General features: G+C 39.1%; 1 protein-coding gene across 3 annotated transcripts in view; it reads right to left on the reverse strand.

The window, feature by feature from the left end:
- The window catches only part of FNIP1 (folliculin interacting protein 1), a 106,719-nt gene that overhangs the window by 50,981 nt on the left and 34,123 nt on the right, over positions 1-21,615 (reverse strand). For all 3 annotated transcript variants that reach the window (XM_045550729.1, XM_045550730.1, XM_045550731.1), the window contains exon 2: positions 2,630-2,756. In XM_045550729.1, coding sequence (XP_045406685.1) covers positions 2,630-2,756 — 127 coding nt within the window. The remainder of the gene's footprint in view (positions 1-2,629; positions 2,757-21,615) is intronic.

Genomic DNA, 21,615 nt, shown 5'->3' on the forward strand with positions numbered 1-21,615 from the left:
TAAATTTTATGAAGAACAGAATCAGCAGTGAGACTTACTGAAAGAAGATTTCTATAGGAATTCAGCAATTCTGTGTGATACCACATCAAATCAAATGACCTGAATATTTCTTTGCAAGGTAAAACTAAGTCAACATATGATATGTGGCAAAAAAAAAAAATCCAAGCATTTCAAAAAAAGCTATTTTTTTTTTCAAAACACTTCTTCAAAAGGAAATTTTGGATGACATTTTCCCCGGTTAGCAAAGGTCATGGATGAGCAGGATGATACATGCGAATCATTTGAAGAATACGCAGCTGTTATAGACCTATTAATTGGAGAATACAATGAAAGGTTCACTGACTTTTGAGAATCATGACATCACACTCAAATTAGCATTTCAGCCTCACCTAGTTGATATCGCCAAGGCACCTAAAGAACTATAGATGGAATTGACTGAGATTCCAGTATTTCAGTAGATGACATTTAAAAGTAATGGATGCTGAGAAAGATCCAATTGAAATACGGAAAAATGCAGTAGAATACCCACGCCTTCAGCAACATGCCCGAAAAATGCTTTCTTGCTTTTCAACCACTTATTGTTGCGAATCTATATTCTCCTACCTAACCCAAATCAAGAGGCCCTTAAGGTCACAAATGACTGACACCCATCTAGAAGGTCAACTGAAACTGGGGACCTCCATGCTACAACCAAATATTCAAACGCTTTTCAACGAAAAGCAGACACAACAAAGTCATTAAAAGGTTACTTATCTTTAATATTAACAAATCGTTTTCTTAATAATTTTTTGAAATTATTAAGTACACAGCAGTTAGATTTTTACAAAATAATATATATTTTTAAGTATATCTAGTTGAAGTTTCTTCAATGTAGTCTTATTTGATTACAGCTAAATTAATGCGGCTTCCAACATGAAAGGGTTCCCCACTCCTGTAGCAGGACGACAGACTGCACCTGGCCACATATTAATTCTCTTGGCAAGAATCTTGCCCTTAACGTGCTTGTTTACAACAATGCCAACAGCATGTTGGGTAACACTGTAGACTCTTCTAGTTGTGCCATGGTAACATTTGTGGGGCATTCCTTTTTGAATAGTACCCCTTCCCTTGATGTCTACAATATCACCTTTCTTGCAAATTTGTATGTATGCAGCCAAAGGAACAACTCCATGTTTTCTAAAAGGCCTGGAGAACATATATGTGGTGCCTCTCCTCTTCCCCTTTGTGTTCATCATTTTGGAGAATTACTAGAAATGGTGGTTCAGGCCAAAAGCTTAACCCTTGAACAAGTTACTTGACCTCTCTAAGCCTTAATTTGCTATTTGCTTCATGGGAAGAAAAACCCTACCTAATGACACTTAAGGAAATATATAATAAAATATAAAATATTATATATAAAATATAATGTAATAAGATATAATAATATTCTAGAGAACTAGCATATGTGTACTGATTTGTAGTTATAATTGTTATTAGAAAAAAGTTAAAGTAAGGGGCTAACATAATTGACATCAGGGGCTTCACGAGATATTTCCGTCTACATTATTTCCCTTAAACACTCGCAGCTTGCTTTGTACTTTCAGACCAATGATTTCACTTCTTTAGGTCTCACTTTCCGCAACTATAAAATGAGAGGTTTCAACCAGATCCCTTGAAAGGATCCCAACAGCTCCGGGTCATATCTCACAATACGATCACACAAGGAAATAAACATCAAAATAAAATACTTTCTGGCTAGACTGATGAGAAATAATGCAAGTGTTTTTTCCTCCAAATAAAATCTCAAAATCAGGCCGGGTGCAGTGGCTCACACCTGTAATCCTAGCATTCTGGGAGGCCGAGGCGGGTGGATTGCTCAAGGTCAGGAGTTCGAGACCAGCCTGAGCAAGAGCGAGACCCCGCCTCTACTAAAAAAAATAGAAAGGAATTATCTAGCCAACTAAAATATATATATACAAAAAAAAAATTAGCCGGGCACGGTGGCGCATGTCTGTAGTCCCAGCTACTCGGGAGGCTGAGGCAGTAGGATTGCTTAAGCCCAGGAGTTTGAGGTTGCTGTGAGCTAGGCTGATGCCACAGCACTCACTCTAGCACGGGCAACAGAGCGAGACTCTGTCTCAAAAAAAAAAACCTCAAAATCAGAACTCTGAATTTTAAAATAACATGGCAAAGATGTTTTATACTGACAAAAGTACCATAGCTGAAATTTTACTCATTCTTTCTTTCTTTTTTTTTTTTTTTTTGAGACAGAGTCTCACTTTGTTGCCCAGGCTAGAGTGAGTGCCCTGGCATCAGCCTAGCTCACAGCAACCTCAGACTCCTCGGCTTAAGCGATCCTACTGCCTCAGCCTCCCGAGTAGCTGGGACTACAGGCATGCGCCACTATGTCCGGCTAATTTTTTCTATATAGATTTTTAGTTGGCCATATAATTTCTTTCTATTTTTAGTAGAGACGGGGTCTCACTCTTGCTCAGGCTGGTCTCGAATTCCTGACCTCGAGCGATCTACCTGCCTCAGCCTCCCAGAGTGCTAGGATTACAGGCTTGAGCCACCACGCCCGGCCTCATTCTTTCTTGAATTATTAAAATATTCAACATTAAATGTCAACCAAGTCAATAATGATGCTCACCGATACTGATATGTCTTCACTTCTTCTCTTAACACTGGAGTCAAACAAGACATTTCTCCCTCTTCTTTCACAGTCTTGATATACAATCAGTCGAATCTGGCTTGGATCAAACTCTGGCAAAGGCCAACTGGAAAGAAAAATAAAGATCCATTACAATTACTTCATATAATGTTCCACATACATTCTTAGAAATAAAACCTATACAACCAGAAGCTGTATTATTGCTGAAGAATATACACCTGATCTTCATATAAACTATCACTAGTATAGGGCTAAAAGTTATACAGCAATGACACTTTAGATTAAAAAGTAAAAGCAAAACAAAAGCAAAAACAAAATTATTTTTTTTTAAGCCAGTCAAATTTAGCAGTAGGGGGTTGAATACCAACTTTAGTGATACTAATCTGATAACCCACTACTATCGGACCAGCCAAAAAACAAAATTATTTTTATTTAAAAGTAAAAGTGGCAACTATCTCTTAGTATATGTAAAATACTCATCCCATATGAATTTTAAAAAAGCCAACTTAGTAACATATGCATATAATGAAAATGTGTGTTGATTTCAAGGCATAGATCTAGATGACATCATGAGATTAACTCATGTTTTTAGATAGTGTTGTTACTATTTCTTCAATATGGAAATGTGAAAACAGAAACACTTTGCAATTTAAATGACAGCAAAGGATTTACAAGACAATAAACAAGTAAAAAAAGAGACGAACAACCCAATGTAGTGAAAATTCTCATATACTGCTGGTGTGAATCTCCTTAGGAAACAGTCTTTTAAAATTATCTATATACTAAATAGATAAATCCTAGTAAAAATGAAGTTGATCCCAGCAATTCTACTCCAGAAAAGTTTACCACAATACAAGAACGTTCATAGCAGCACCGTTCTTAATAGCTGAAAATTGAAAACAATTCAAATATTCATCAGTAGAATGGGTAAATATATTGTGACATATTATAACTATGAAACATATCACAACAAACACAATGAATGAACTTCAGCTATAGGCAAAAACACGAATCGACCATGAGCAAAAGAAGTCAGACAATCACACACACATACACACAAACAGCTTTCCATGTACACAGAGGTTAAAAACAGGCAAGATGTTGTCTAGGGATGTACACTTAGTTTTTGTAACTATGAAGGAAACAAAGGAAGTAATGGCCTCAAAAACGCAGAGTGGTTCCCGTGAGGAGTGAGGTGGGGGATAAAGTGTAACCAGAAACGGACACACCAGGTGGGATCAGGGCAACGACCGTGTTCTGTGTTTTGACTAGATAGGACTTAAATGATCCTAACTTCACAGTGTATCTATAAAAAAGGAACATCACATTTGTTTTACGCATTTTTATATATGCATTACAGTGCACAACTGAAAAGATTAATGGGCTGGGTGAGGTAGAGAAGAGGAGAGAGGGAAAGACAGAAAACAGCGAACTGAACGGTGGTGAAACTAGTCTGGTAACTGAACACACTGCAAATGACAGGGCAGCAGCTAGGAAGTGGCGGGAAAACCGACATGCCAGGAGCTGTCATCAGTTACAGCAGGCTGAACGGCTGATTCCTCACAAGCTATCAGCCACAGCTCTTGACTGAGTTCCTTCCGTATCTTACGAGAACCTTCACCCTAACTCTATCAACGCATGTGAAACTTGTAACTGGCAACATAAAACATGTTCATCCCAAATTTTTGACAGAAAATGAAGTTTTAGTTTTCTCTTGTCTAATCCTTAGCACATGTCTGTTTGTTAGTAACTCATGAAGACTTACCCTCAGACATTCAGGCTAAACCAGCAGATCACACACACTTCTATCACATTGAACTGCTTTCCCTAAACTGTACTTTCATATTGTGCAAAGGAAACTGTAAAAGAACAGACCAATGTAGGGCGAAAATCAGGAAAGTGATCTCATGGAAACCAATGAAGAAGAACCTTTTAGAAAAGAAGAAGAAGAAATACCATGACAGTCACTAAAAAGCGTCCACTACTTTGCAAATAAAAATTTCACTGCTGACCGTAACAAGGACAGGTCTAAGGAGTGAAGACTACAGAGGTCGGACCGCAGAGGACTGAGCGTGAACGGGAGCAGAGAAAACAGACAACTGCCAAGGAAAGAGAGAAAGAAAAGGACTCATGAAGGAGAGTGATAGGTATCTGTTATTAAGAAATGACATAGCTACACGTTTACATATTGATGAAGAAGAACTTGAGGTGGAGGAGGGTAACAGTGCACAGGTGAAAGGATCAGTTCAAACAGAAGAGTGGCGCTTGCACTAGGACAGAAAGAAAGGAGGTAAAGATATACCACGGGTGCAGAAACATCTGTGGGTATGAAGGGAAGATGTTGAGGGAATTCATTCCTAAGAGACGTATTTTCTTTGTCAAGTAGATGAAAGGAAATAAGGGAAAGGTGGTAAATTGGGATAGTAGAGAGCAAAAAAGAGAACAGTGGTTGTTGGAAAACCACGTCATGGCTGTCGTAACATCTCAGTGCAACACGTTGCTCACGTGTTCGTGGTGATGTTGGTGTAAACAAACCTACTGTGTTGCCAACCGTATAAAAGTACAGCACATACAATTATGTAAGGTACATAATAGTTGATAATGGTAATAAATGACTATGTTACTGGTTTATGTATTTAATATGCTATACTTTTTATCATTATTTTAGAGTGTACTCCTACTTATTTAAAAAAGTTAACTGTAAAATAGCCTCAGGCAGGTCCCTCAGGAGGTATTCCGAAAAAAGCCATCGTTATCACAGGAGATGACAGCTCTATGTGTGTTCCTACCCCTGAAGACCTTCTAGTGGGACAAACTGTGGAGGTAGAGGACAGCGATACTGATGATCCCGACCCTGTGCAGCCCTAAGCTAATGTGTATTTTTGTGTTTTATATGTTAACAAAAACATTTTTAAAAAATAAAAATTTTAAAAATAGAAAAAAGCTTATAGAATAAGGATATAAGGAAAGAAAATATTTTTGTGCAGTTGTACAATGTATTTGTGTATTAATCTAAGTGCTAGTACAAAAGTTAAAGTTTTTAAAAATTTAAAAAGTATATAAAGTTAAAAAGTTACAGTAAGTTAAGGTTAATTTATTATTGAAGTGGAACCTAAGTGTTCAGTGTTTGTAGAGTCTACAGTGGTGTACAGTAATGTCTTAGGCCTTCACATTCACTCACTGCCTCACCCAGAGCAACTTCCAGTCCTGCCAAGATACATTCCTGGTGAGTGCCCTATACCAGTGTACCATTTTATCTTTTATGTCGTATTTTCACTCTCCTTCTATGTTTAGATATGTTTAGATACACAAATACTTACCATTGTGTTAAAACTGCCTACGGTATTTGGTACAACAATATGCTGCACAGGTTTGCAGCTAGGAGCCATAGGCTATACCACGTAGCCTAGGTGTGTAGCAGACTGTGCCTTCGAGGTTACGTAAGTACACTCTATGATGTTCACACAACAATGAAATCACCCAACGATGCATTTCTCAGAACGTGCGGATCCCCACTGTTAAACAACGTGCGACTACGTGCTGACCAGGAAGCACAAGATGCCGTGGCAACGCTGTGTGTCTACATGAGGTTGGACGCTATGAATCCGTCCTGGCCACAAACCATACAGCGCGGTGATCTTCTCCAGCAGACACGTGTGTGCCTGAATTTGGATCACACTGAGCCAAGGTAAGGATTTTGATAGATAATAGGACAAAAGGGAAAGCAAAGAGATGGAGTAGAAGACTTCAAGGGTACAGCTAAAACTGGACAGTGGAATCTCAGCTACTGAGGGAACACAGTCATGCGAGGAGGCTGGGAGACTAGAAGAAAATGGAGACAGTACGGTTAAAGTATGGAAAAAACACAAATAGGTGGGGGGAAGGGACAAGGAACAGGAGACTATAATCATACGGCAGTATACTAGAACTTAAGATATTAGAAGTGGAACAGTTCATTCATTCATATAATAGAGATGTGCACTTACTATATGCCAGGCATTGGTCAGGGCAAGACAAGGAAGAACCTGCTCCGGAAGAAAGAGACAGTAGTAGCTAAGCAAAGAGATAAACTAACATGATAATTTCAGATAAATGGCAGGTGAAATAAACAAATCAAAGCAGAGAATCAACAGGCTGTGAATGAAGGAGGCAGTGAGGAGATGGTTTGTTTGGGGGCGGTTGGTATAGTCATTACAAAAAAAGTGTCTAATATGGACAAAATCTTCTGGAGAAAATGAAAAGTTAGGTCTTGCTGGATATGAGGTCTTCCAACAGACTCTGAAGGACCAGCCAAGCTACCTCACTTATCCAAACCCCTTTGGTCTCTCAGAAACCCAAAGAATAAAATACAAATTCCTTCCCTTAGATGTAAAGCTCTTCCACAGTCTGGCCCAGATCTGTCTTTCCAGACTCACGTCACGTTACCCACGATATCGCCACACTGCCCTTCTCAAAGGGTGCCAGGACACCCCAGACCATTGCACAGTTCCATGCCTTTGTACAAGCTTCCTTCGACCTAAAATATCCTTGGCCTCCTGACAGATTATTCATTCTTAAAGATCTAGCTCAAATGTCATCTCCTCTGAGAAGTTTTCACTAATCCCTCCAAGCATAGTTAGTTATTGACTTCTGGGATTAAATTTACCTTAGATTATAATCTAACAGTATTTTACGCACTGTTCTGTAACTTATCTGTTTACATGCCTGTATGTTTCACTAGAAAGAAAGCTCCCGGGACAGCCGTGCGTATTCATCTTTGAATCCCCAACCCCAAGCACAAGAAATGAGTAAAACCACATGCACATCCCCAAGCAAAGGTAATACAGGCACTAAATATTTATGAGTAATGAGTACATGAGTAAATGGATGGAACAGTTATATTCCACAAATCTTAAAAAATAAAACAAATAAGATTTCTTTCAAAGGCATGGCCATCAACAAATGTGGAATATCCATACAACGAAATATTTAGCCATAAAAAGGATACATGCTGCAACGTGCACGGGCTTTGAAAACATTCTGCTAAGCAAAAGACACCGGGCACTAAAAGGTGACATATTACATGGAGATATATGAATGGACAATACACACATGTAAAAGACACTTAACAGTGTTAATCATCAGAGAAACATAAATTAAAACATTGCCACAACCATTTAAAATGGCTAAAATTGAAAGGACTAATAACACCAGTTGTTAGTAAGAATATGAAGCCCTTAGAACGCTCACTCATTGCTGCCAAGAGTGTAAAAATGGACAACCATTTTGGGACACTGTTTGACAGCTATGACCCAGCAATTCCTCTCACAGGTACTTACCCAATAAAAATGAAAATATATGCTCACAAATATTTTCACAGAAATGTTCGCTGCAGCTTTCCTTAACCACAAATGCCCATTAACAGATGAATGGATAAACTATTATATATTCCTACAATGAATACTACTCAGAAGTAAGGAATGAATTACTGATCATACGATAACACAGATTAACTCAAACACATTGCTGAGTGAAAGAATCCAGACACAAAAGTGTACATACTGATAATTCCATTTATATGTATTTCTAGAACAAGTAAAACTAATCTTTAGGGACAGAAATCAAAACAGCGATTCTGACTGGCCAGCGGTAGGGGGTGAGGGACATGGACTAGAAAGGTGTAACAAGGAACTTTCCAGGGCGATCAAAATGTTCTATATCTTCACTGAGTTGGGGTTAAAGAGGTTCATACATTTGTCAAAACTGATCAAATTATACATTTAAAAAATATATATTTTATTATATGAAAATTGTACCTCAATTTTAAAAAGGGAGGCTGGGCTCAGTGGCTCATGCCTGTAATCCCAGCAGTTTGGGAGGCTGAGGCAGAAGGATCACTTGAGGCCAGGAATTCGAGACCTGACTGCGCAACATAGGAAGACTCAGCCTCTACAAAAAGTAAAAAAAAAAAAATAGCCAGCCACGGTGGTGTGGACCTGTAGTCCTAGTTACTCGAGAGGCTGAGGGGGGAATCACTCAATTTCAGGAGTTTGCAGCAGCGATGAGCTATGATACCACTGCTGCACTCCAGCCTGGGCAACAGAGTGAGACCATCTCCACGGAAAAAGGAGAAGCAGAAATTGTACAAAAAAGTAACACCATATATAATCAAGTTACATTACATTACATTACGGATATCTCACTGAAATATTTACTATACTCAAAGCATAATGCCAGGTACTGAGAATACTTTTGTTGTCACATTCTTTATCTATCTATCTATGTATCTAATCTATTCACTGATTTAAAAGCATTCATTCAGCATGAAAAGAAAAAGATGGCCATACCACGAAAGGGCTCAGTCTAATAGGAAGACAGACAAATGATTTTATCAATGTGATATATGGTATGGCTAAGGCAGACTTACAGTTTACATAAGAGGTCTCCCTAGAAAGGTATGGTTTCACTAAAGAATAACACATGATACATAATAAAAATAAATAATAAGTAACACTTATACAGTACCTATTGTGTGCCAGCTACTGTTCTAAGTGTATTACATATGTTAATTCACTTAATTTTCACATTAATTCATTTGATCTTTACAACAATGCTATATAGTAGGTACTACAGTTATCCCTATTTTATAGGTGAGAAAACTAAGGCATAAAAAGATTAAGTAACCTGCTCAAAAATAACACAGCGAGCTAGTTAATGTGGCAAAGCTGGGTTTAGATTACAGACAAGTATGTCTTTAAGTCTATAACCTTAATCATTACTCTACACTGTCCCTTAAGTAGAAGTGACACATAAAGTTCATCAGCTTCAAGTGGGGGGAGAAGGGCATTCCCTTCTCTAAGGAAAGAAAACAGCAGGTGCTGCAACCCTCAGGGACTCAGCTCAGGAGGGCGCAGTGAGGTGACAGCACAGCCACAGGGCAGGCTGGCACATCACACCAACAATCACAACCAGTTCAACAAACACTGACGGACTTCATCATTCAGGCAATGAGTCAACAAGGTCTTAAACAATAGCTGACAAGATTACTTGTGCATTTTAGAAAACACAGACAGAAACTTGGAGAACTGACGAGAGAGAAAGAGAAGCGGAGAGGTAAGATTAATGTTATAACTAGCATTGAAAATAGGAAGAAATGAATAGAACTAGGTGTTATTTAGGAGACAGAGATAGGACCTGGAAGACTGCATACAGGGAATGAAGGATGAAGATGGTGGACTCTCAGGTTTCAGATTTGATGAATGGAGATACTGGTAACCAAGGAAAAGAATCCTTGGGGAGGGGCCAGTTTTGGATAAGAGTGTTAATGGACTGAGTTCAAGGAGGCTGGGACAGCTACAGAAAGATGTGTGACAGACTGAGGAGAAACCGTCTAGAGCTCAGGAAAATGGTTGGGACTAGAGTTCTGGATATAGGAGTTAATGACACAGAGTTGGTAGTGAAATCTTCAGAGAGAATATATTGATGAAAAGAGGAAAAAACTAATAAACTAGAATTTTAGCACTCATCAATACTTTAAGGTTAGTGAGAAGGAAAGCAGAGAAACAAGGAAGATCAGTAAAGACAGACTTATAGAAAGGAAGAAAAAACTCACAGTAAAGTGCTATTACAAAAATTAAAGAAGAAAGGAATTGTGCACAGCAACAAATGCTGCAGAAAGATCAAAATTTATAAAGACTAAAAGTATCCATGGAATTTAGAAATTTGGTGGTCTTTGGTACTCATGCTAGACCAGTTTCAGTGGAGAAAGAGGCTAAAGGATAAGCACATAACAGTGGACTGAAGAAAAAAGAGCTGAGACAGTAAGAGGATATATCATTCTGAAAGGTTTCCCTGCGAAATGGGGAGAGATGAGAATATTGGAACCATATAATAGACCATCTAAACTGTAGAGTTTTTAAAGTAAAAGTGGGCCCCAAACAGGCAGTAATAAACTGGGATTATCTTGGACAACCATGATGTATGGTCACCAGACAGGTCCAAGGGGTGAGGCTAGAAGAGGCTTTTTTCTTAAAGCAAAAAGGTACATGTGTATGAAATATATAGGTATATACAGAGGAAAAAGTATATTCTTGAGGTATATATTTCCAAGTTGAGGGAAGAAATCAGCCACAGAGAATTACTGAATGAAGATCTCAGAGAAGCAAGGGTGCCCACAGTGACTGCAACACCCACTCAGTGAGGGGGAACGACCTACAAATGGGAATCACTGGGGACAGGCATGCAGGTTGCAGAGATGAAACTGAGCATTTACATTTGATCCCTTCTCCTTTTTTTTTCTTGAAAAGTAAGAGTCAAGCATATTATAAGCATATGTGAGGTGGGTGGCCTGAATTGGGGTAAAGGGTTTGAGATATAAAGGTCTAGAAAAGTCATCAGAAAAAAAAAAAAAACCGGTAAGGTACTAACCCAAGAAAAGCAAAAAGACTGTCAAGCCATAATGAGGGGCCAGGTAAGTTAAAAATCTTCAATCTCTGATAGAACTAATTGTTTGTACTACCACAGAAGATCCCAGAAGTGGAAGGGACAAAGGCAGACAACGGATTTCAGAGATTTTCCGAGCAGCTGCAAGGAAGAACAGGAGCAAGCCTGATGATAGTGAGAAAGGAGGTCTGGACTTAGTGTCCCGGAGGAAATGTAGCCGTAATGAAGCTGACAGGAGAAAAGGAAGTATAAACACACACACACAGCGGTCTCGATGAAGCTAAACAACAGTCCGATACTTGCGAGACTGAGGCAGAAGGATCCCTTGAGCCCAGGAGTTCAAATTCAATCTGAGCAACAGAGTGAGACCCTCATCTCTTAAGGAAAAAAGTTTGGATGATGATATGAGAGATCACAGGATATGAAGTTGTAGTGAGATAGAAGAAGATCTCAGAAAGACAGCAGTTAATAATCAGGCTCAAAGTATAGCCAAGAAGAACAGACAAAGGCAGAGGCTAAGAGAAAGAAGTGGCGAGCCAGAACGTTAGATGTGTGGGCTGCCCAAGATGACCGACTGCACACAGTGATTGGGAAAGAAAGACTGTTAACTAAGTGTCAAAGTTCTTGACAAATATTATACTAGGCACTATCTGGTACAGGTCAGCCACAGACACCAATAACAAAATAGACAATGTGTGGTGCATGCCTCAGAAAAGAACAGGTTTTCATGAAAGGACAAAGAGCAGTCTCCAGGCAACAGCGGTGGAGCCAGTGCTGGGCAGTCTGCAGGAAAATAAACATCCCCTGCTGAAAGGGTAGAAGGAAGAATTATGGGAAAAAAGGTAAAGAAATTATGAAAAAAGTGGGGACACAAGGAAAGAGTCCTAAATGACGCAAAGAAAAAGCAGCATAGGCATTAGCAGATGAGGGAGGGAGGGATGGCGTTAAACAGGAAAGAGGCTCACCACATGCAGGGGTGAGACACTGGGGTCATGTCTGAGTAAGACAGAAATGACCAAAATGGAGATGAAAATAACACAGCTTCACAGTGAAATGGAAATCTCTGTGAAGCTGTTTTGGTTTAGATCAGACATCCTTAGAGTCTGCAATCTGAATTCTGAAATCTACAGACATTTGAAATTAACTAAATAAACTTACTCCCAAAAGGTCCCCTAACAAATTAATTCTGTTTGAAACTAGGAGAACATGATATTAAACAACAAATAACAAACCCAAAGTGTCTCCTTTAATAGGCAAATAATTTTAAATGGTAATAGTTACCCTAAATTTATTTATTTCATCAAGTGAAAGAAATGAAAGAAGTGGGAGAGAAGCAGAAATGATCTACCTAGAGTCACTGTTCTCGATAGTGCTGGCTGGTCTCTCTCCACTTTATTGTATTCACTTGTGCTCAGAATGATCTCTCATTACACCGGTCCTAAGTCTTCTAATACTGGCTGGGCGCAGTGGCTCATGCCTGTAATCCCAGCACTCTGGGAGGCCAAGGCGGGCAGATTGAGCTCAGGAGTTTGAGACCAGCCTGAGCAAGAGCAAGACCCCGTCTCTACTAAAAAATAGAAAGAAATTATATGGACAGCTAAAAATATATATAGAAAAAATTAGCTGGGCATGGTGGTGCACGCCTGTAGTCCCAGCTACTCGGAAGGCTGAGGCAGGAGGATTGCTCGAGACCAGGAGTTTGAGGTTGCTGTGAGCTAGGCTGACGCCACAGCACTCTAGCCTGGGCCACACAGCGAGACTCTGTCTCAAAAAAAAGAAAAAAGTCTTCTAATACTAATCCATCACGCTTTCTATTTCAGCAAGTTGCCTCTTTTTATCAAATTTAACCGAAGACATACCTAAGCAAAATAATTAACACTGGTAAACACACCACCACCACTCACAAAAATTATCTATATGCTATAACAACATTTTCCTCAGTAATCAATATTAAAATACTATGTTCAGCATAATATTAATTTAAACATTGGTAAGAAAACTATTCAGTGATGAACCACAAACTATTTTGAGACTCTACACAGATGTTATTTATAGTTTGTCAGCTTATCTGGTCTGCAAGTTTTTTATCTGACACCTTCAAAGAATGCTAACAGAAAATAAACATGCTGGAACAGACACTGTCCTTAACACACTGACACTACACCTCAGCAGACCGTGTGAGCTGCTGCAACATGCGTTGCCGACTACGCAAATAAGGCCACGTGGGGGACGCCCACTGCCGAGAGGGCAAGTTGCTCCTCGTGGTGGAGGAGAAAAGTCTCAGGTACCAAACGGGCTGTGGCCCCCTCTCCAAAGGGCACCAGCACACGGGCAAATACACAGCACTATCTCAGAATTAAAATTTCATGGACGCTTCATCTCAGTCTGGACCTTCAAAAAAAATTTCATGGAGGGAGGATGGTGATTAAGAAAAAAGGGGGTGAGGGAGAGGCTGGGAGGAGGGTACAGGTACACTGTTCTGGTGACAGGCACACTAAAAGCCCTGATTTCAGCACCATACGATTCATCCATGTAATAACAAGAACACGTGCATCTCTAATGTTTTGAAATACAAAAAAAGAAAAAGAGAAAAGGGTATAAAAAGGGATCCTTGTGGGAACATTAAGTGAAAAAAAATGGTTGAGAAACACCAGACTCAGTGCTAATTTGCATCACAATACATCAACAACCGTCACCCTTAAAGCAAATATCTAAATAATTCACTTGTTTTTCACTTGATCAACTCTCTGCCTCATCTTAAAATTGAATTTCATGCAACTGTAAATAAATACCAACTACTCTCTTATCTCCCTCTACCCCTAACCTCCATTTAGTCACCCATATACTTGCACTTCTATTTGGCATTAAGGAATCTTACTAAACAGGATACTTACCAAACCTGAAGATTTTTTAGTTCATTCATTTAGTAATTATTAGTACAGTGCCCACTATGTGCCTGGCACTATGTTCGCTGTTCTTCCCTGAGTCTTATCCACCGTTACATCTCACTGAATGAAAATACTCAAGATGGTGCAGACTAGCTCTAAGAAACCACTAACATCCTATGTTCTCACATAAAATGGAGAAAGTGGGGAGCCAGGTTTCAAAAGCTATGCATGTAGAATTAGGACCCCCCCCCCAAGTACTGAAAAACATTCGGAGTTTGGTGAAGGAAGAATGATAAAGGGAGGGAGGGAAGTATGCTAAATTCAGCTTCAAAAGACAAGCAAAAAGCTTTCCTAATATAACACCAACATGCCAAGAGCTGGCCATCATCAGAAACCAAAAGCACCAGAGCCAAATGAAGAAATGTTTTCTGCACATGCATAGTTACCTGAGATTTTAAAAACTTTTAGACAGAGTTTGCTTTAAAGAAATCTGCTGACTAGCCAATTTTTAAATGTGTCTCCTACAAGCAAAGTATTTGGTCTTCCAATGCCCCCCCCCCGCCTTTTTTTTTTTAAAAGACAAGTTCTTGCTCTGTTGCCTGGGCTAGAACGCAGTGGGGTCATCACAGCTCACTGCAACCTCAAACTCCTGGGTTCAAGTGATCCTCCTGCCTCAGCCTCCCGAGAAGCTGGGACTACAGGCGCGTGGTACCACAACTGGCGAATTTTTGCATTTTTTGTGGAGATAAGGTCTCGCTATGTTGCTCAGGCTGTCTTGAACTCCTGGATTCAAATGATTCCCCACCCCCCACATCCTCCCAAAGTACTAGGATCACAAGGGTGAGCCACAGCACTGGGCCTACAATGCTTTTTTACTTTACATAACGTTTCAATTTTTGAGTCCTACAACACAGAAATAACATTCGTCATTCCCTATGTAAAACATACTGACCAGCAAAACGACTGGCAAATGAATGCATATTTGAATGTTTTAAGCTAAAAACAAAATGTTACAAAATGTCTAACTTTTTTAATTACTCACTTCAATTGACTTTTCCATTAATTTGCATGCTTCAATGGTATCAGATAAGCGAGCTTCTAATTTTCCTTTTAATATGTTTACTGTACATTTTTTTTTTTTTTGAGACAGAGTCTCGCTTTGTTGCCTGGGCTAGAGTGAGTGCCGTGGCGTCAGCCTAGCTCACAGCAACCTCAAACTCCTGGGCTTAAGCGATCCTTCTGCCTCAGCCTCCCCAGTAGCTGGGACTACAGGCATGTGCCACCATGCCTGGCTAATTTTTTCTATATATGTTTTAGTTGGCCAGATAATTTCTTTCTATTTTTTAGTAGAGACGGGGTCTTGCTCTTGCTCAGGCTGGTCTTGAACTCCTGACCTTGAGCGATCCACCCACCTCGGCCTCCCAGAGTGCTAGGATTACAGGCGTGATACTGTGCATTTTTAAAACTAATTGTGAGCACGTGGTCTGTACAATTCCCAACCATTTCTAATAAGACAACACCTTTATAATGCTTAATAAAAAATTAAGGTCAGGCACGATTGCTCACGCCTGTAATCCTAGCACTCTGGGAGGCCGGGGCGGGTGGATCGCTCGAGGTATCAGGAGTTCGAGATCAGCCTGAGCAAGAGCGAGACTCTGTCTCTACTAAAAATAGAAAGAAATTAGCTGGACAGCTAAAAATATATATAGAAAAAAATTAGCCGGGCATGGTGGCACATGCCTGTAGTCCCAGCTACTCAGGAGGCTGAGGCAGGAGACTCGCTTGAGCCCAAGAGTTTGAGGTTGCTGTGAGCTAGGCTGACGCCACGGCACTCTAGCCCAGGGAACAGAGTGAGACTCTATCTCAAATAAATATATAAGTAGGTACACAGTAACTGAGAAAATATGGCTGAGAAGCTACTAAATTCAATATGGTATTAATCAAAAGAACATCTATATAAATTTGAAAAAGAGAACTACATGTACATCAGACATTTACTGTTTAGAGACAGTATTCCATATTTTTGTAGAGTCAAGGACCTGATCCAGTAAACTGTCCTCACTCAGAGGTCAAAAGTCCTTAGGTCACAGCATATGGAAATTTACAGGAACAAAAAAATATATACACTGATTTTTAAAAATCTCAATGATTGGGGTAATTCATAATTAATTTTAAAGATAAAGCACACCTAGTCAACTTTGCAATAAAATGTAAATGGCTGTCATACTACTCTATGTCACTGTATTTTGTGGAATTGAAACTATTTTCAATCTACATTTTGAACATGTTAAGCCTTTTTAATCTGCATATACGTATCTTTTTTCCTATTCTGGTATCTTCACTTTATGTATCCAGTATTTGCTTTTGCTCCAACCGTTCATCTACACAGTACATCACTGTATACAGCTATCTGATGTTCTCATCTCTTCCCTTTCCCCTGCATTTCAGCAGAATTTCATGTTGGACCTCATGACACTTAATAAATTTCCCCAAGTACCAACTGTATTCTTTATTGACGGCCCTATAAAACTTACAAGTTTATAAAATTTACAAATCTATACAAGTTTTCATTTCTGTGCAGCATTTATGTTTGCTATCTGCCTTTTCATAATAATCTTCTATCTTCTTTGCCAAGTATCTCATTATGTTCTGCTTCTATTTCAAAAAGCATTCTTCCCTGTATCTTGTTGAGGAGGCCAAATTATTTGAATAAAAATTTTGATTCTAGCCAGGTGTGGTGATAAGCACATGTGGTCCCAGCAACTTGGGAGGTTGAATGGGAGGATCGCTTGAGCCCAGGAGTTTGAGGCTGCAGTGACCTATGATAATGCCACTGTACTCCAGCCTGGGCAACACAGCAAGACTCTGCCTCTTTAAAAAAAAAAAAAAATTGATTCCAAGTAGTAAGCTTCAGAATTCTAATCTTTTTCTGAGTCTGTAGATCAATGTTCCCTTTTCTCTATTCTGTAGTGTTTTTCTCTATAGCCCCATCCCTACTTACCTTTAACAAAAAGAGATTTATCCAGACTAAGATATTTAAACTGCCCTTGGCCCCACTCCACCATTCAGTAGAATGCTGGCCAAATCTCCTTCTAAGTTATTTAGCCAGGAGGCAGCTCCTAGCCCAACTGTCATAGTCTAGAAGGCTTCTATATTAGTCAGGGTTCTCCAGAGAGACAGAACCAATATGATATATATAGATACAGATACATGAGAAGGGATTTATTAGGGGAATTGGCTCATACAACTATGGAGGCTGACAAGTCCCATGACAGGCCACCCGCAAGCTGGAGATGCTGGGATGCCAGCAGCACAGCTCAGTCCAAGTCCGAGAGCCTCAGAACCAGGGAGGCCAATGGTGTAATTCTCAGTCCCAGGTCAAAGGTCTCGAGGGCCTGGAGGGCCACTGGTTTAAGTCGTGGACTGCAAAGGCTGAAGAGCCTGGAGTTCTGATGTCCAAGGACAAGAGAAGAGTGTGCCAGCTTTGGGAGAGAGAGGAAATCACCTTCCCTCTGCGTTTTGTTCTATCCAGGCCCCAGCTGACTGGAGAGTGCCTTCCCCACTCAGTCCACAGGCTCACAAATCTTCCCTGGAAACACGCCCATAGATACACCCAGGAATAATGCCCTACCAATTTTCTAGGTATTCCTTAATCCAGTCAAATTGACCCCTAAAATTAACCATCCATCACAGCTTATATCACTGCAACACCATTACACTGCAATTGGAATTATCTCCTTCCACTGTCAGGCTGTGTTATGTTGGACAAATAAAAGTACATAACAAATCAATTCCAAGAACACATAAATATCAAAATAAATGCCGACAGCATATAACTCTGCCCAGCAGTTTTCTTAAAAATATAGTCTCCAAGAGTAAAGGAGGAAAGGTGATGATTAACGGAGGGAAGAGCAGTTCAGTCCTACGGCTTCTTCAGTTAGCAGCAGCCACGCAACAGAGCAGGCTGCCTGGTTTCCTCACTGACACAGACCTTGCATCCCTGCCAGGAATCACACATTAAAGACACACTTAAAAGCAGTTTTCTTAAGCAGGTAGAATCATCAGTGATGAGGTACCATTATTGTACCAATTATACTTTTCCATATAATTCAAATTGATTGTGTAAACAGTGGAAATTCCTTCCAGATTGACACTTGGTTAATTACAAATTAACCTAAGTACTATAGGGAGAAGCTGGGAGAGAGAAGGAATGTAATAGAACTTCGATTAATTTGCTGAACAAGTGAGTGAATGAATGGCTATTTCCAGAAGTACCATTTAATGCTGGAAGCCTATATGTCTAGCAATCAGTTCTCTATCTAAAGGATTATAATTCTCTAACCTGACAGAAAAATAATTCCAAGATTTGTTAATCTCAGGTTTAAAGGATTTAGTTATCAATTTAGAACTTGTTCTTATCAAAAAATCTTGATTAATATTTAATATAGGCTGTTTACATCCAATTATTTTCCCCAATTATATATATATATATATATTTTTTTTTTTGAGACACAGTCTCTCTCTGTTGCCTGGGCTAGAGTGCCGTGGTGTCAGCCTAGCTCACAGCAACCTCAAACTCCTGGGCTTAAGCAATCCTACTGCCTCAGCTTCTCAAGTAGCTAGGACTACAGGCATGCGCCACCATGCCCAGCTAATTTTTCCTATATATTTTTTGTTGTCCAGATAATTTCTTTCTATTTTTAGTAGAGACGGGGTCTCACTCTTGCTCAGGCTGGTCTCGAACTCCTGACCTCGAGCAATCCTCCTCCCTTGGCCTCCCAGAGTGTTAGGATTAGCCATCTCGCCTGGCCCCCAATTATATTTTAATATACTAAATATTATAGTAACACTGTTAATCTTTAGACTTCAGTTGTAATAAATTCAATCATACTCAGAATATTGATAAAATTCTAATGACCGTCATTTACATTTCAGCAGCTTGGCTGTAGGATTACTATCCTCTTTTAATCAAATTAGGTGATCCATGTGAAAAAATACCATAAGATAACAATATAAACCATCATTAAAGATAGCAAAATTCATTTATACTTATCCCATAAACTAACAGGTATAAAATCACATGCACAAAGTAAAATTTTACACAAAGTATTTCAGAGAAGGGGATTAATAATATACAACATTAATTTTTGGTGAAATGGAACCTCAGCAATAGTAAATTTCTATGCCATAAGAGACTATCATGCGTTATAATCTGCTATCATTTTTGCTTAGTATTTTTCTGTAACACATATACCTAACTGAAATACACCTGGCCTATATTGTTTAACTTTCTGATACTAACTCTATACACTTGTGAACTTAAAAACAGCGCCAAAACACTGGAAGAATGTTAATGAGCTAAAATAATTGAGAGAGCCAGTATCCTAGCTGTTCAACTGGGTTACACATGTTGAAAAAAATATTTTTTTTAAACTTTCAAAATAGGATTTATTTAAAACAAAAAAGTACCTAAATTAGTGCAAATTCACTACTAATTCAAATGATTTAATTCAGATGACTAAGTGGGGATGTACTTTTATAGTGTTCATAGAGTATCAAAAATAATGCCAAATAAATTCAGGGCCAGGTCAGTAAAATTAGAGTACTATTAACTATAAAAATAACTGGATTATGGCCAGGCGCAGTGGCTCACGCCTGTAATTCCAACACTTTGGGAGGCTGAGGTGGGAGAATTGCTTGAGGCCAGGAGTTTGAGACCAGTCTGGGCAACATAGCAAAACTCTGTCTCTACAAAAAAATCTAAAAATAGCTGGCTCAACTACTCGGGAGGCTGAGGTGGGAGGATCACTTGAGTCCAGGAGTTTGAGGCTGCAGGGAGCTATGATCACACCACTACACTTCAGCCTGGGCAATACAGTGAGACCCTGTCTTAAAAAAAAAAAATGGGATTATGATCCACACGCTAATACAATGTCAAGTTTTTAATTTAAATTTTACTTATAATTATGTATGTGCGAAACATACACAAAAGCACAATTTTGCATATATCTGCAGAGTGCTCTTATGTAAACGTACCAAGAGGAGCAGTGAATGACAGAAAGAAAACCATAAAACACACACAAACTGAGGACTAATATACTATATAGAATTTATGAATTAGATATATTTAATTAATGATTAACATCTGGTGAAAACATTCTCAAGAAGTCCTTCTAAAAATTATAATATAAATTGACTCTTAATAAATACATCCAAATCTTGGTATTAAATTTTTAACTTCAGATTTTTTAAACCAAGCATATCATCAAATTTATAACCAGATTTGGAGTGATTTGGATGTTAACACATTTGAAAATAACATTGAGTTAAGCTCTACATTAGTGGCATCCTATTTCTCTTAAGTAGTTCCACTTTTCAAAATCCCTAAAAACTCCAGTTATGCACAACTGCCAACCCAGGTTAATAATAGCAATGAACCATATTCATCTGAAACCACAAGACTGTCAGGTGACATACCAAGAAGTCGAATTTAACTCAAATAAAAGCCTCTCCACACTGCAAAGCAAAAAGGCTTAATCTTAGCAACGGGACCATGAGGGGTAGGGGAACTTCAAGAAATCTGTTGCCCATGACAAAATCTATTTTTGCAAAAGCCTCCATCTATCCAGTCCTATTTTTTCACAAGTAACATTCTGCTCTTTCATTTCACTGAAGATTCTGCGATTTTTACAGAAGCAAATTATGACCACTTTTCAATTCCTTTATCTCTTCTACTATAAGTGCATGACTAAGAGAAAATCAGTCTAAGTATTCTGTAAACTACGTGCTATCCTGGCAGCTGGTGGCATCAGGAATGCCTGTGTTATTTTTAAGGGTGCTTTAACTCAACAAGGGCCGTACCTGAGCAGAATGCTCGGGCAACCATGGTGGGAACCTAGCTCTTCAACAATCCACATCTATAAGGAATTCAGGTTCATCTAGCAGACAAAAAACAAACAAACAAAAACAGAAAATAGCTCCTCTCTCAACTTCTATGTATCCCAACTCTGTTATTTCAGACAAGTCCACACACACAGTCTTGGAAGCCACAGCAAGCTTGTACCCTACCCAGCTGACAAGCAAGCGGAGAAGCAAGCTGCAACGGTTACAGAGCCAGAGTCAGTATGCAAGCTGGCTCCCTACTCTGAACTCTGATGTTGAATTCAAGCAGACAAGTCAAGCACAAAATGCTGCCTTTGAATTTATAGGCCTCAATATAACTACCATATTACATAACTCGGCTGGTTCACGAAATAAACGCTTTACAAACCCTGTCTTTCAGTGGGTTTGTATTAACATAATCAGCATGTTCTTCCCAAAAAACCAAAAGGTACATCTGTGTATGTATGCTGGTATGACTAATTCAGTAACAGAAATGCCTTCATACAATGGCCTATTAACCTGCACCCTAACAGACAATTTGCTGAGACCAAGAATCATTCCCCACACCCAACATGGCAGAAACAGAATGGGCTCTGAATCAAGCAAACTTGGATTTAAATTCCAACTGTGCCACATACCAACTCACTATGATCTTAGAGGAGTGCCTTAACTTCTCCAGTCCTCAGATTATTAATCTATAAAATAGAACTATCTCTAACATCTACAGGAATAATGCTTTTCTCTTCAACCCTTAAAAAAATGTGTCACACATAC

This window comes from Lemur catta, chromosome 5, assembly GCF_020740605.2.
Source record: "Lemur catta isolate mLemCat1 chromosome 5, mLemCat1.pri, whole genome shotgun sequence".
NCBI classification, from domain to species: Eukaryota; Metazoa; Chordata; class Mammalia; order Primates; family Lemuridae; genus Lemur; species Lemur catta.